This window comes from Rhinolophus ferrumequinum, chromosome 5, assembly GCF_004115265.2.
Source record: "Rhinolophus ferrumequinum isolate MPI-CBG mRhiFer1 chromosome 5, mRhiFer1_v1.p, whole genome shotgun sequence".
Lineage (NCBI taxonomy): Eukaryota > Metazoa > Chordata > Mammalia > Chiroptera > Rhinolophidae > Rhinolophus > Rhinolophus ferrumequinum.
In genome coordinates, this window is record NC_046288.1 from 39,325,486 (window position 1) to 39,339,917 (window position 14,432).

The 14,432-nt window shown below is 35.9% G+C and overlaps 1 protein-coding gene across 7 annotated transcripts in view; it reads right to left on the reverse strand.

Moving 5' to 3' along the window:
- The window catches only part of WDFY3 (WD repeat and FYVE domain containing 3), a 246,071-nt gene that overhangs the window by 62,993 nt on the left and 168,646 nt on the right, over nucleotides 1–14,432 (reverse strand). For 6 of the 7 annotated variants that reach the window (XM_033105930.1, XM_033105931.1, XM_033105933.1 and 3 more), the window contains 6 exons: nucleotides 13,051–13,171; nucleotides 12,685–12,902; nucleotides 9,012–9,247; nucleotides 7,674–7,808; nucleotides 5,228–5,407; nucleotides 3,549–3,782 (listed from right to left, as the gene is read on the reverse strand). In XM_033105930.1, the coding sequence (XP_032961821.1) occupies nucleotides 3,549–3,782; nucleotides 5,228–5,407; nucleotides 7,674–7,808; nucleotides 9,012–9,247; nucleotides 12,685–12,902; nucleotides 13,051–13,171 (1,124 nt within the window). The remainder of the gene's footprint in view (nucleotides 1–3,548; nucleotides 3,783–5,227; nucleotides 5,408–7,673; nucleotides 7,809–9,011; nucleotides 9,248–12,684; nucleotides 12,903–13,050; nucleotides 13,172–14,432) is intronic. The other variant, XM_033105927.1, reaches the window with a different exon arrangement.

Sequence of the window (14,432 nt, forward strand, 5' to 3'; positions counted from 1 at the left end):
TTTAAGGCTGGTCCAGTTACCATAGGCATTTAATCCTCTGATTCCTCTCCCTGAATTGTTACACCAGTGATCCTGACCCAGAATTTTGGCTCTAACTGACGAGTTCAAATGTTTTTTGCAGAGATTTATCGCAGTATAACTTTTAAAGGACTTAAGACATTATGAATGAGTGCATAGTTGTCTCAAAGGCACTCGGTTTTTTAAAAACATTTACTGGACGACTATTATATACTAAACACAGTGCTTACATGTACCTTCTCTCAATCTGAAATATCTCTTGGAAGAAGATACAATCAGCCCATTTTAGAGATAAGGTAACTGAGGCTGAGAGGTTACGTCACTTGGTCAAGTCACAACTAGGGTTCGAAACTCAACTTCTTCGAGGCCAAAGTTCGTGGCCTTGCCGGCTAGGCCATACTCTTCCAGCTGTACTAAAAATCACCATTTTAAAGTTAACAAATGTAGAACAAGTCCAATTCTGCTATAGTCGCCTCATCATTCTTTCCGATCAACCTGGTCAGCCCACCAGACAACCAGGATGAGTTCGGGGCAGAACAAAGATAGGGGAAGTAAGCACTGTGACCTACTCTGGCCTCTGGCTGTCAGATACATCTTCCCCAGGAAAACAGCGAAGCCACTCAACAACATAGTCTTAGAGAATCAAAACCTTTTTGAGGCTCGGGAATACATGCAGAACCTCCGCATGCACAGGCCACACAGCCCCTGGGAAGAGCATGGGAGCTCTGGCAGAAAGGGCCTTTGGTATTTCGAGGTGTCTGTAATGGGCTGGAGCCTTAAGGGGAGGGATCTGAGCTTCCCTTCTGAATGCTGTACTCCTCTGGATGCTGCTTCTCTCGGTTATTTTATATAGTGCTTTCTCTGCCCACTTTTGCCACTTTCTTTTGGTTTGTTTACTGCCCTGCAGTCACCCAGGGTAGGTTTCACTCTGATGTGAATGGGGAAGTCTTTTAGAAGATGGCTGGAATAGAGTAGTCAACTCCTCAGACGACAGAAAATTATTTAGGGTATCAGACAGGCACACACTCCGACTGAGCCCCCTGAGTTTCTTTATCTTTCCTTTAGGTGATATACAAATGCTTCGTGATATGTTCTCATGCACTTTCCTTCTGCTGCCAAAGCAGTATTCATGTGCAGCCAATGCACTTGGCCTTCCATAAGGTGCTTGGTGGTGACAGCAGAGGACGTTGGTGAATGGGAGCTCGGTGAAGACTGACTACACCCTTGTAGAAGCTGACACAGGCCACTTAATTGTTTGAGTAAGTCTTACATGCCAGGTCCTGTGTTACCCATCTTAAATATATTATTTTATTTACTTCTCACAAGAGACGGGTTCTATTTTTATACTATTTAAAAGATGGGCAAACTGTAAGCGGTGAAGAGAACTGAGCTTGGCTAAGGTCACACAGCTATAACCAGCACACATCCAATTTCTCAAAATGTTTTTTGCTGGATGACTGACATATATTTAACTCTCACAACAATCATGAAGGAGAGACAAGATATAATATCATTCCCCAAAGAATTAATTTAGCTCAGTGAGATTAAAATGCTTATGGAATAAACAACAGGGCCAGATTTCAAATCAGGTATTTCCCACTTAAAAACCCATGTTCTTTCTATTGCACCACACTGCCTCTCTTGTATATGGCTTGTGTCACACTTAAGTCAGTCTATACGAATGGGAATCACTTATTTTTATAGAGTGCTAATAGAGTTAATTTCACACATTCTTTTGTAGCTATAATCAAGTAAGTAGGTACTCTTATGATGAGATTCCAACAATCCTACGACTGAAGATGGCCTGGCTCGGGTGTGTCACACTGGAAATCAGTTGTCTCAAACCCCTTCCTACATGTACATAGGTAAATGGTAAATATATAGGATAATTCTCTTCTTCAGAGACAAAGACTTCATAATCGTAACACCCAAAACCATATGCTTCTAATTTATTTTTTTATACCATATGAAGACATGGAGTGCAATAGTATTTTCACTCAATATTTTTTTGTATGTGTATTCTATATGTGTGTATTAGATTTGAAGTTCCTCAAAGTATTAAGTCAATTTTTTAAAAGCAAATTTGTATCTTTTTTTATTAGATGGTATCACATCTTCCTGTTCGGGAACTGCCAGGGATGTACTTATAGTTAAATCATTCAAAAACACTTAAAGAACTCACCACGGCACTGTGTTAATTTTGTGAGAGATCAAAGAACACATGAAAGTTGGTCCCTAACTTAAGGAGTTTATACTCTATCTGGGAGTTTCCATCTTGACACTCTGCTTCTCCCTGAAATATCACCCCACTACCCTGACTCCCTATTACAATCAGACACAATTCCACTGTGGGGTAAATTAAGTGTCCACAACAATGAGAAGGTTGCCTCAAGGGTAATACATGTTATATCAAACTTTCCCTACTGAACAATACAGAAAACCTAAATAAAAGACAACTATATCATTTGCCCATGGTTAATTAATTGGCTATTAGCTTTCCTACAAGACTCAAAATGTTAAGTACACTCACCTCATAACTTCCGTATACGTGTATTTTGTTTTCTGGCTCTGTTAAGCTTTTTACACACATCTCTTCTGAACTTTATTCTGTTATTTTCTGATTACCACTTCATTTTGCATAGAACGCTTCAAATTCTTACCTAATGCATTAAGATACTGGCCATCTTTTCTCTTATTTTTAAAGTTTCCAAGGAGGACAAGCTCTACCAGGCATGCTTATAAATTCTACTATGTGGATTATGGTTGAAACGGACTATTTTTCTGCCAGTATTAAACATTGTGGTCCTAGTTAAAATGCTAACATGACTGGAACCTACATTACATTAGTGATTTCTTTTTATTGACCAAACATTTTCCCATGAATAAAAAAGACATCTGCTGTGGTTTTAAGGTTTCAAATAAAAAGTTAACTCTATTAGCCACTAGAGGGTGCAGAGGAAGTGCAGGTGTAGTGTCAAAACTGCTAAGGGTACTTAGGAAGTTCCTCAGAGAGAAAAGAAGTTAGTCTCTGCACTGATTGAATCTTTCATAAAATGCGTTATTTTCAGTGAGCCCTGGCACACTTAGCCTGTGGGCCAAATCCAGCCTATGTCTGATTTTGTAGATAAAGTTTTACTGGAACACAGCCATGCTTATTCGTTTGTATATTATCTATGGCTGCTTTCTAGCTACAATGGCCGAGCTGAATGGCTGTGACAAAGACCATGTAATCTGCAAAGCTTAAAATATTTACTATTTGGCCCTTTCAAGTTTGTCGATTTATGGTCTCGGGAAAGGGTGCTAAAGGATTGAATTAGGGACATGCTTTCCGTAAAGGAAACAGAAACAAATTGATAGGGTATAAAGCACATCGGGGATAAAAAATTCTCATGGTCCATGATATGTTCTACCTATACAACCCAGAAGAATTAAAAATCTGAAAGGTATTTGGCATAAAACTTGCTTGGTTATTAAAGTTCTAATTATAAAAATAATGCAAAACAGGCATACATGCGTTTCTTTGTTTTTACCTCCAACAAAAGATCAATTAGTGGAGTCTGCTTGCTGGCAGGGGTAAGACAGAGGTTGTCTATTATTAAGACCCGCATGAAGTCAAAAACGAACTTTTTAGCTGGGTGATTGGTCAGATATGTCTTGACGCCCACATTGCAGTACTCAGACTGGCTTCTGTTCATCCCTGTGTCTGCTGCAAAGGCTTTAAATTCTTCTGCTGGAGATCCAACTTCATCATCCAGATCTGTCACCTAGTAAAATTAAGTGGAAATATATGCTAGTCACGCTCAATTGTATTTGGTGTTTTTACTTCCAAGTTTCCTAAAAACCAAATTGTAGCAGCAATAGTATTTTCCTTCGACGCTTACCTCCTATTGAGCTATTCAAAGCATTACTTCACTTTGCTTTCCTTGGCCCTTCCTCTCAAGGTAGTAATCGGGTACTGTAGTCAGGGTTACTCAACACATGTTCTTTCTAGTATTAAAGTGCTGACTTGCCACTAACCATATATTTGTTTTAGGCTGAATTTTATCTCTATTGTGGATAATTGCACTTAAAATAACTGAAATAATAAAATAAGAAAAATATATTTGCATATTTGAAACATACCTACTGAGAAGTCAAATGGCATAGAGTTTCAGATAAAGACCTGGCATAAGAGTAGCACCTAAAGGCTGAGCCATGTTTGCAGGTAAAAACAAAACGAAACAAAATCAAAAAATAAAACAAAACAAAAAACACAAAAAACCTAAATAAATAAACAAAATAAAAATAAAACCAGTCCCAAATTTCAGCCAACGTAAAAAGAAAGAGGGAGTAGAAGACATTTTAAAAAAAAAATAATTGAAGTATTACTTAAGGTTTATTTTACCAAAAATGAGGATTTTAAAATTATAAACAAGCCAGGGTGTTAAAGTCATATGTTATACTTGTCTTTCTCCTAAAAAGTCCCACAATTTATGAATGACTATTTCACCTTTATACATGAAGAAAAATTAGTGTGAAGAAGGTAGTTTATTCCAGGCCCTAAAGTAAGTGGTGGAAATAAGAGGAAATACATCATGAAATTCTGAATTACTATGGAGAAATAACTGTCTTTTGTGCTTGTTTTAAAGGACAAAAGAAGTATGTATACTATACATGACTACAGTCTAATAATTTTCAATTAAATTAGTACAAAATAGGAAAGATAAACGTTGATGGAAAGAAGAAAAGCTGAACAAAAGGACATATGTATATTTCATTTTTTATAAAGACAACCGATCCTATATTAATTTGTAAAGACTAAATTCAGGAAATGCCTAATTCTTGAGATAAATAAACTAGAGCTACACTTGGACACTTGGTTGGACTAGTCTTGTAACCTGGAAAGAACATTTCACAACTACATAGCTGTCATCACATAAAATAAGAAATGGATCCACAGCTACTTGGGGAGGGAAGTCACTAACATGGAACTTACAAGAATATGGTAAATAAGAACAGGAAGTTGAGTTCACTGTTATTTTAGGGGAAAGCAGAAGGAGAGTGTGGGGAGCTAGACACCAGATTTTCATGTAAGAGGTGAAGTAGAAAGCTATGAAACTATAAAGTGGTAAAAAGCTTAAAAGATTGGCAAAATAAAAAAAAAAAAGAAAATCTGCTATCCATTGGAGCAGACTAATTGCAGTTGGACATTTTCCTCCCCCTTTCCTACCATCTCTGAGTAAGGGCGAATGTTGAAGGGGAAGACGGTGGCTGCCAATGCACACAGGAACTCAGGGCTCATCCACATGGAGGCCAGGTCTGGAACGTTGTGATACAAGTATCGAAAGAACTGCATCAGGGTCACGGGATATTCTCGGAGCCAAGATCCCTCTTCTTCTGATTGCCAAGGCTATCACAGGGACAAGAAAAGAAAAATCATGTTAGAAAAACTGACACTGCTACAAATTATTTAAAAATAATTTTACATTCATTTCCATCTGTTTTGCATACTCACTACTCTTCTAAAACTGCATATACCGATGGTCCTGATTTCTTTGAAAAACCACACCCATGACAACAAATCGAGAAATAAGCTAAAACAAAAACAATGTCCCCTAGTACCCGACAGGATTCTTGTCTCTTCAGTGGAGTCCTCACAGCTCAGTAACTGGAATCAGTGGTTTTAATTACTCATCATTATCAAAATATTTGAGTATAGTTGGAGCCAATGGTGGCTGAATTACCAACAAAGTTGCCCCATCGTCCCTCAAGCCAGACTTAGGGGTAAGATAGAAGATGGGAAAGTTCCTTCACCTTTCTGAGCCTCACACTGTCATGTAAAATGACAAACACAATGCTCTTAACCATTATGCAGTTGTGATACTGTGATTTGTAGTAAGAAATATATATTTGGTCTTCATTGTTTTCTTGGCACAGAGCTCCTAAAACCCTTGGACTGTTCTAAGTTACAAGAGCCATAAAGGTGTCTTGCTAATCAGAACAAGCCCCTTTCAACCACACCTGAGTTTATGTTAATGAGGTGACTTTTGGAAAGACCCTAACGATGGAGGCTTGCAGGGCAACTAACCACATGACTAAAGGGTTAAAAACGTCAGCCCTAAAGCTCCCAATTCCCCAAACTCCGAGGAGGGGAGAGTGGCTAGAGCTTGAGCACAATGACCAATGGCCAACAACTTAATCAATCACTATTGTAATGATTGCTATGTAATGCAGCGTCCATGAAAACCAAAGGGATGAAGTCTGGAGAGCTTCTGGGTTGGTGAACACACAGAGGTGCTGGAGAGTGGCCGGGTGGAGAGGACATGGAAGGTCTAGGCCCCTTCCCACATACCTCGCCCTATATAGTTCTTCCATCTGGCTGTTCCTGAATTATATCCTTTCATAATAAATTGGTAATCTTGCAAGTGAACTGTTTTCCTCAGTTATGGGAACCTCTGATTTATAGCTAGTAGGTCAGAGGCACAGGTAACAACTTGGATTTGCGATTGGTGTCTGAAGTAGAGAGGCCGTCTTGTGGGACTGAACCCTGAACCTGCGGGGTCCGATGCTATCTACAGGAAGACACGTCAGAACTGAACTGAACTGAATTGAACAACCAGAGAGTGTGGCAAAATCCCCCACATATTTGGTGACCAGTGTGTCAGAATTGAAGTAGTGTTATAGTAGAATATTCAGAGTAGAGGAGACACACAAAAGTGTGTTTTTTCTTAACAGCAATACAACAGTAACAATGATTAAAAACAGCAGCAAGGACGGAATATATCTGAACAATGCCTATCTTTTAATACTTGTCCAGAGTGGCTTTTTAAAAAAATAACTCAGATGTTTATATTTATTTATGAATAGGAATCCAAACAAAAATCCTAAAACATTCTAGATTAATACAGGTAATGGTAATGTTCTTTTCTAAGATGGCATAAGAATAGTTTTGAATAAAATAAGATTTGTCATACTTGTAATCCAAACAGTCTAGTTACTAACTCCTCTTACAATGTGATCCTAAATTATGTAAACAAATTAAATCCTTATTCACAGTATTCCTGTAAGATAGATAGGAACTTATACATTTTGTCATTTACTCTTTCAATTCGTCATATGTCTACGTTTGAAATAACTAGAAAAAACAAAACTTGCACTGGCAATATTTTTAATCTCTAAATAAAAATGATTTTAAAAGTTCAAATAACATATTATTGTAATGACATATACTACAATATATATCATCCTATGCATGTTTACATTGTAATATATATTTTCTAACAATAATAATATCAGTTAACACTTATGAAGCACTTAATATATCAGGCACTTTTATAAGTGCTTTGTGCATATTAACTTACTACACACTCACAACCACCCTAAGAGATAAATTCTATTATCAGCAGTATTTCATACACAAGGAAACTGAAGCACATAGATGTTAGTACGACTTAAGTACCACAGATGGGATTTGAACTCAGCAGGGCTCCAGACTCAATGGTCTTAACAGCTGCAAGGTTCGTCCTTGCGTTCGAGGTAACAAAACAGAGAGGCTGAGGTTATAGAGACCATGCAGTAAACACATAGTTATGTTACCAAAAGATTCCTCCATTTAAAAAAACAAAGTCGCGAGCAGGAGGGACACGCGGCAGGTGTCCGTGTGTCGGGGAGCTTACCGAGTTCAGCATGCTGCGAAGCATTCCCAGTAACAGAAAAGCAGCTTCTGTGCACACATTATGGATAGAAGAGACCACGGTTCCACTGGAGGCAGGAACTCCAAAGATAAACGTCCAAATGGAATCCAAATCAAACTGCGGAGGTGAAAGTGAAAAGGTTAGCCACTGGCCCTTTTTTTCAGTAGCAACTCTCCTGAGTTCTAATATTCTAAAATTTCTTTGAAACTACTTATTTTTCAAAGTGAGCAATGATGAAGAGACGGAGTCCTAGCACCGCTTCTGCCTAAATTTTAAAACTCATTTTTACATTTATAAGGAAAAAGTGAATGCTATGTATCATCCTGTCTTAGGTAGCTAAGGTGAAAACATTGTTTTCCACGTTTTTCTTTCAAGAAAACAAAAATAATATATGTGCTAATTAGCTGGGAGATGAAATTTTAGAACTGGTGATTTTAAGCAGGATCTTTTTAAAAAGCACGTTGAACTTATTTCCCCCCCTACTCTCAGCAATGTTCTAATTCACGTTTGGATTGCATACAGATAAAATTTGACAAAATAAAAATCAGTTTGTGAGGAGATTTATTCATAGCAATTTTATGTAACACTTTTGACCACGGTGTCAGGCTTATTTTGAAAAATTACATAACCAACCAAACACTGCTAAGCATAAATCATTATCTTGATTTAATGTAAGGGAACAGACTCAGTGGTTTCATTTAAAAGGTTCTGTCAATTACTAGAATTGATTTGAATAGTACTTGGCACTATGATGGACGTACAGTTGAGTTTAAAACTAAATTTTTACCTAGGTTTTTGCAGTGCACATTAATAAGCTATATATAGGTAACTCCAATGCTCTTCGTTAGAAGTCAAGCAAAGCCTTACTGTTTTCCTAACATGGATGTTACTTCCCATTAAGAAATCAAAACCATTTTTCTCATCAAAACTTGCACTAAGAATCCTGTCATGTCCACCTAATTAATTTTATGGTATACATACCACTCCCTTCATTTTTGATTCTACAGAAATGAGATTATATTTCTACATAAAAATCACGTAACTCAAGAGAATTCTTTAAATCATCATTAACATATCATCCAAAGCCTTTATGTATATATAATTATATAGAATAAACATAAAGAAAAAAAAGAACAAATAGGGATAAAGGACTTCTTTTTGGGAAAATCTCCTATGGTATTTTCAGATTTTTCTGTCGCAAATCACACCCTAACTGTGAGAAAGGGATGGCATCAGTGGTTTTCCTGTTATTAACCCATTACCCTATGGTGACTCTGGGGCATATATAACGACGCTTACACTTTACTAGGTAATTCCTACCTGGCAACCCTGCTTACATCGGCTGCTGATGACAGGTACACTGACCTGCAGGTTCTCAGGCAGCTCACTAACTGGCTGCTGCAGAAACAATGCCATGAGCAGGAAATAGAGGGCAGGTACATTAGTGTGTTTAGGAAGGAATGACTGAAGAACTGGAAAACCAGGAAAATGGCAGGCATCCCGGTTAATCTCCCTGACCGTGGATCTCCCACCAGCACTCCTGCCCACATTGAATCCTAAGAGGAAATATAACAAGCACAAAATGAATAATCAATTATCACGCTGCATTAACAAAGGAGTAATTCAGTGTATGTGACATTTCCATCCAGAACATTCATATTAATACAGATAATTGACAATTCAATTGTTGGATTAATCTTTCAGTCACAAGTTTTACTTTACTATCTCTCTGACTCCAGCAAGCCAGCTTATTAAGATACAGGTCATGAAACACAGCTGAGATAATTAGATACAAGAGGTAATAGCAATACTGCTCATTAAAAAAATGACTTCAAAAGAGCTCCAACATTTCCCTAAGAAGAAAGTAGAATTTAAAATATGGAATATTTGGGATGCTAAAAATATATAACTTAAAAATATAATTATTTTAATATAGTTACTATATTTTATTTGTCCTGAAAATCATCATAAACTAGTTAACCTTAAATTACCTACAGATTTAGAGACAAGACAAAATGAATAAGCAAAATAATCCTTCCTCACAACATGATTTGTCATTCTACTGGAAAGTTGCCCAGCAGTGGGACAGCAAACCTGAGCCTGCTGTGACTGCAGCTCTCTGAACATCCAGACTCCCTTCTAGAAACAGCCCTACCAGGAAATCGTCACTGATTAGTCGAGTGGCTTACAGAGTCAGTCTTCCTATCAATCCCGTTTGCTGTTACATAACTGATTTCAGGACACAGCTCATGTAGTTCAAACCTAGTACAGTGCTCAGCACAGCATGAATGTTAGCCAGAGTTTCAATGCAAAACTTTTATGAATGGTAACCAACAAATGAAGGACTGATGTTTATTCTGAAGCAATTTTTATTTAAAAGAGTATCATTTTCCCCCCAGCTTTTTTTAGGATGAAGTAAGCATGTACCTGCTACTATTTAAAATAAAAGAGAAATGTGTTTCTAGATGGCTTCTTAAATATTTCATCCCAACCAATTGTTCAGTGTGATATGAATTAATCTTCCGAAGCATGCTTTTCTAATTAACAAAAAATTATACAGCAATTTACCAACCCCTTTAAAATATCTCATTTCTCAAACACAAGGAACATGTGAGTATTTGCTATCATCCTAGTGTCTATCACATAGAACATAGTCATCAAGATCATGAGTGGTGGCACCGGGATTTGAGCCTGATGTCTCCTCGGAGCCTGTGTAGTTAGGCTGTGTCTCCTGCCCTTCTTAACACCATTGTCATTTCTGAAAGACTGGCTGCATGAGGACGCTGAGTGATTTTTGTTTATAGTGAATTCTAAATGAAGTTTTGAGTATAAAAAAGTCTTGAGCATTAAGAAATCAAGAGAGAAAGTGATACTTTATACATTAAATAGGAAAAAAATTTTGATTCAACTACAGATCCTAAATGAAAACCAATACCAGCATTCATTTTCCTTTCTAAATTCCCACACCGTTTTCCCCTATAATTAATCTTAAAGAATACTTAATGTATTATTAATAATTCAGCATGAACTTAGATTCAAGTTACAGCTACATGGAAGGTATATTCATAAAGAAAAACTTGATATAAATTAATAAATGTGAATAAGACATTCAGAAGCGTTAGGTCACTCATCAAAAAGAAACAGAATCAAATGAGATGCTATACCTATACATCTATATCTATGTATACATGCACACATACATGTATCAGATACACATTCAGAGAAAATTAAATTGAATCAAATTTAAATTAAACGTAAATTAAATACCTAGATTTCTCTTTTAAAACCAGAGCAGCATATATAAAGTGTAAGTAGTTACCGATGAAGGATGTTCAAATTCTAAGGCATGAAGCCAGGTAGGTCAGATACAGGAGTGTAACCATCTTGTTCTGATATTACTGAAGTGATGGAGGACAGAAAAGAGGATGGACTAACATTTAGAAGACACACGTAGATCCTATTACTGTGTGACTCAGGAACCTTATGCATTTAACAGTCTTACTTTCCTAATTAGAGAAATTAATCCTTATTAAGTTTATTTCCTATAAAATATAACTTATGTATCATAAAATATGTACCTATCTCCAGAATCATGAAGCCCAAATGAGATGATATATGTTAAAGAATTTTGCAAACCACAATGTGCAAAATTGAATCTCAGGTGTTATTACTACTTTAGTTTTTGGCCTTCAGTGAGAACTAGTGATGTCGATTAGCATTTAAAATTCTCACTTCCAATTGTGCCTTGCATTAGTTATTCTCTTAGTAGCTATTATTAAGGTCAATAAGCTACATTTCTTGCTACCAAACTGTTCTTAATAATAACATTTGTAGGCTATACTCCTCCCCCAGAGTCAGTGCAAAATAGTGATTCTTTTTCAGATCATAAAAGTATCTATGATGATAACTTAAAATTTGTATTGTAAAGCAATTTTCTCGAGAAATCATTTTACAGTGAATTTCTTCATCACACATAAGGTTTCTTCGACATTTTCCATATGTAAAATGACAATAAAATAATTTTATGTTGAAAGCTGTCTTCTTATCATTTGCTTTAGTATTTAAGAAAGTAGTAGAGGCAGCACTAGCTATTGATACTTTCACATATTTTTAAACAGACAGATGACATATGAAATTCTGATCCCTAATTTTCCCATCTCACAAGTGTAAATAGGTACTTTGATGCTTGTTGCAGAATACAATCACATATGATCTGAACATGTAATGTTATAAAGACAAATATATTTTTAAAATACTTTAAAAATAGAATGATTGTAATTTCCAATAAAGACATTATCTTAAAAATATTTTCCAAAACAAGGTCATTAACATGAACAGAAATATACCTTTCTATATCTTAACATAGAAAACTATAATTTTTTAATATTACTTAAATGCTCAATTCCATGTTGAAAACAGCACATAGCTGGTCAGCAAAGAATAAGAAGCTTTGGCTGAAACTTGGAGCTTAAATCCTGGAATGGCAATATAACATAACTGTCAAAAACATGGGCTGTGAGGTTGACTGACCTGGATTCAAATTTTGACACTTCCTAGCTGACAAGTGACTTTAACCCTATGTCTTGGCTTTCTCATCTGCAAAATGGGTATGACAGTATTTATACCTCACAGGGTTATTGTGAGAATAAAAGTGTTTAGTAATTAGCACAGAATAAGCACTCAAAATTATTGTTATTATTAATTCAGTTCTGATAATTTGCTGTTTACTTATAGATCAGAAAGAGAACAATGCTACGAAAATATCGTAAAGAATTCCCTTGACTTTTCACATCTTAATAGCCTGTCTCTGACTTCAATTGCTTTTGCAATTAAAAAAGCCAAATATGCAACTTTTGAAGCTTTTATTTTATCATTAATTAAAATCCATGACTCTTAATGGTTGTCAGAAAACTGAAGAGTACAAGCTTACATAAGATTTAAAAACAAAACACAATAGCTTATTTTAAAGCAGCTGACTGTCAAAGTCCCATACCTAATACAGTTCCGATCTTGTTAGTTAAGACAGAGTCGGTCTGTTCCAGCCATCCTCCACCACTGAGTCCTTCTTTAAACTTGATGAGAATAGACTGATTACTCAGTAGGACAACAAGGATTCTCATGGCTGCTGTAACTGTGGTGGAATGCAAGTGTTCTTCCATAAACATCATAATCCAGTCAAAACCCAGTGTCTTGACCAGTTCTTCACAAGCTCTATTCAAAGACGGATGGATTAAAACAAAACATTAGTTTGAAGGATAAGGATTTCAAATTAAAAAAAAAGTTCTTGAGACACTATAAATTTCAGGGTTTAACTAGTAATAAACACTGGTACCATCAATTCTAAAAATATTTTACTTACTGCAAATTAATGCTTGTCTTTTCTTTAGATGTGTAAACTAGTTTTAGCAAGATATCTAGAAGTCTGTTCCTCAAAAGTATAAGATTAGCAGATACAAGACCTCCAAACTCTTCTTCAGTTCCTATAATGAAAATACATACATTAAATTGCCCTAGCAGATAAACCAGGATAAAATATCCCAATCTATTCTAGGAAATCTCACTGAAAAATATATCTTTTAGAATATATTTTCTCTAGTACTTTCCATTAAAGTGGGTAAGAAAAAGGGTACATTAAATCATTTCTCTTTAGAATCGTGAAAATTGTTTATTTACATTTGACATTATCTAAACAAGTGATAATAAAGGCTGTGAACCCCTTTTTACATTAATCTTTCCCTCCCCTACCAATAAGGAGGAAGTACTCAAATGAGGATCACATGAATAAAAATAATAATCCAAATCTTTAACTTCCAGTTTCATTTTTAAGGACATAAATAGTTAAATTTACCTGACTTAAAAACTGAAAAGAGGAAGCATAAATTATTAATATTTAATGAACATAATACATGAAGTTAGAATTAAATAGCATGGAAGAGAGGCAAAGGCACACAAATGCGTAAGAGAAAGTGGAAAAGGGAGGAAAACAGCTCATGGTTCTCACTGGACAGTGCAGGGAGCACACAGCACTGGCCATCAGTGTTCAGGCCCAGCTCTGCCACTAATGAGCTGTGAGTTAGTAAGTCACGATCCACATGGTGTCCTCTATTCCAGAACTGAAGCTCAGGCTAAATTTTGACTGCCATGGTTATATGTTTTCACTTGTTTGAGCAAGGGACTGTTTGTACCCTTAAACATTGTTTTTTAAATGCTAATTTAGTGCTTCATCTTTGGGAGGGGTACTTCAAGATTGCCTCTCCTTCTAAGAGACACGGGACTGGTGATTTACAAACTGTCTTACTGAAAGCATATTACACAACCTAAATCGATATAGGAGTTATTTCCTTTCAATTATTTCTTTTCAATGAAATGACAATCCATACAGAAATTAAACATTCTCCTTAATTTTAATGTCTAGTTTTTCACTGTCAGTTATGCTTCCCCCAATTTTCAAATAGTTTAAAACAATTAACTCTGAAAGGAATTTCCAGATTAACTCTTCCCACTCAAACTGATGTTTTATTCCACACTACATTGGCCTTTTATGCGATTTATTTTATTTTGCATTGAGTAAGTATTTCACTATTCATCATTATTCAAGCCATTTTCTTTTCTGCAGATCTATCCTCAGTACTGTGTAAACTACTTGAAAGAAAAAACTATAGTTTGAATTTTTTGGAACATTGTATTATTCTTAATACAGTCTTTTTAGTCCATAGCAAATAAACAATAAACATCATATAC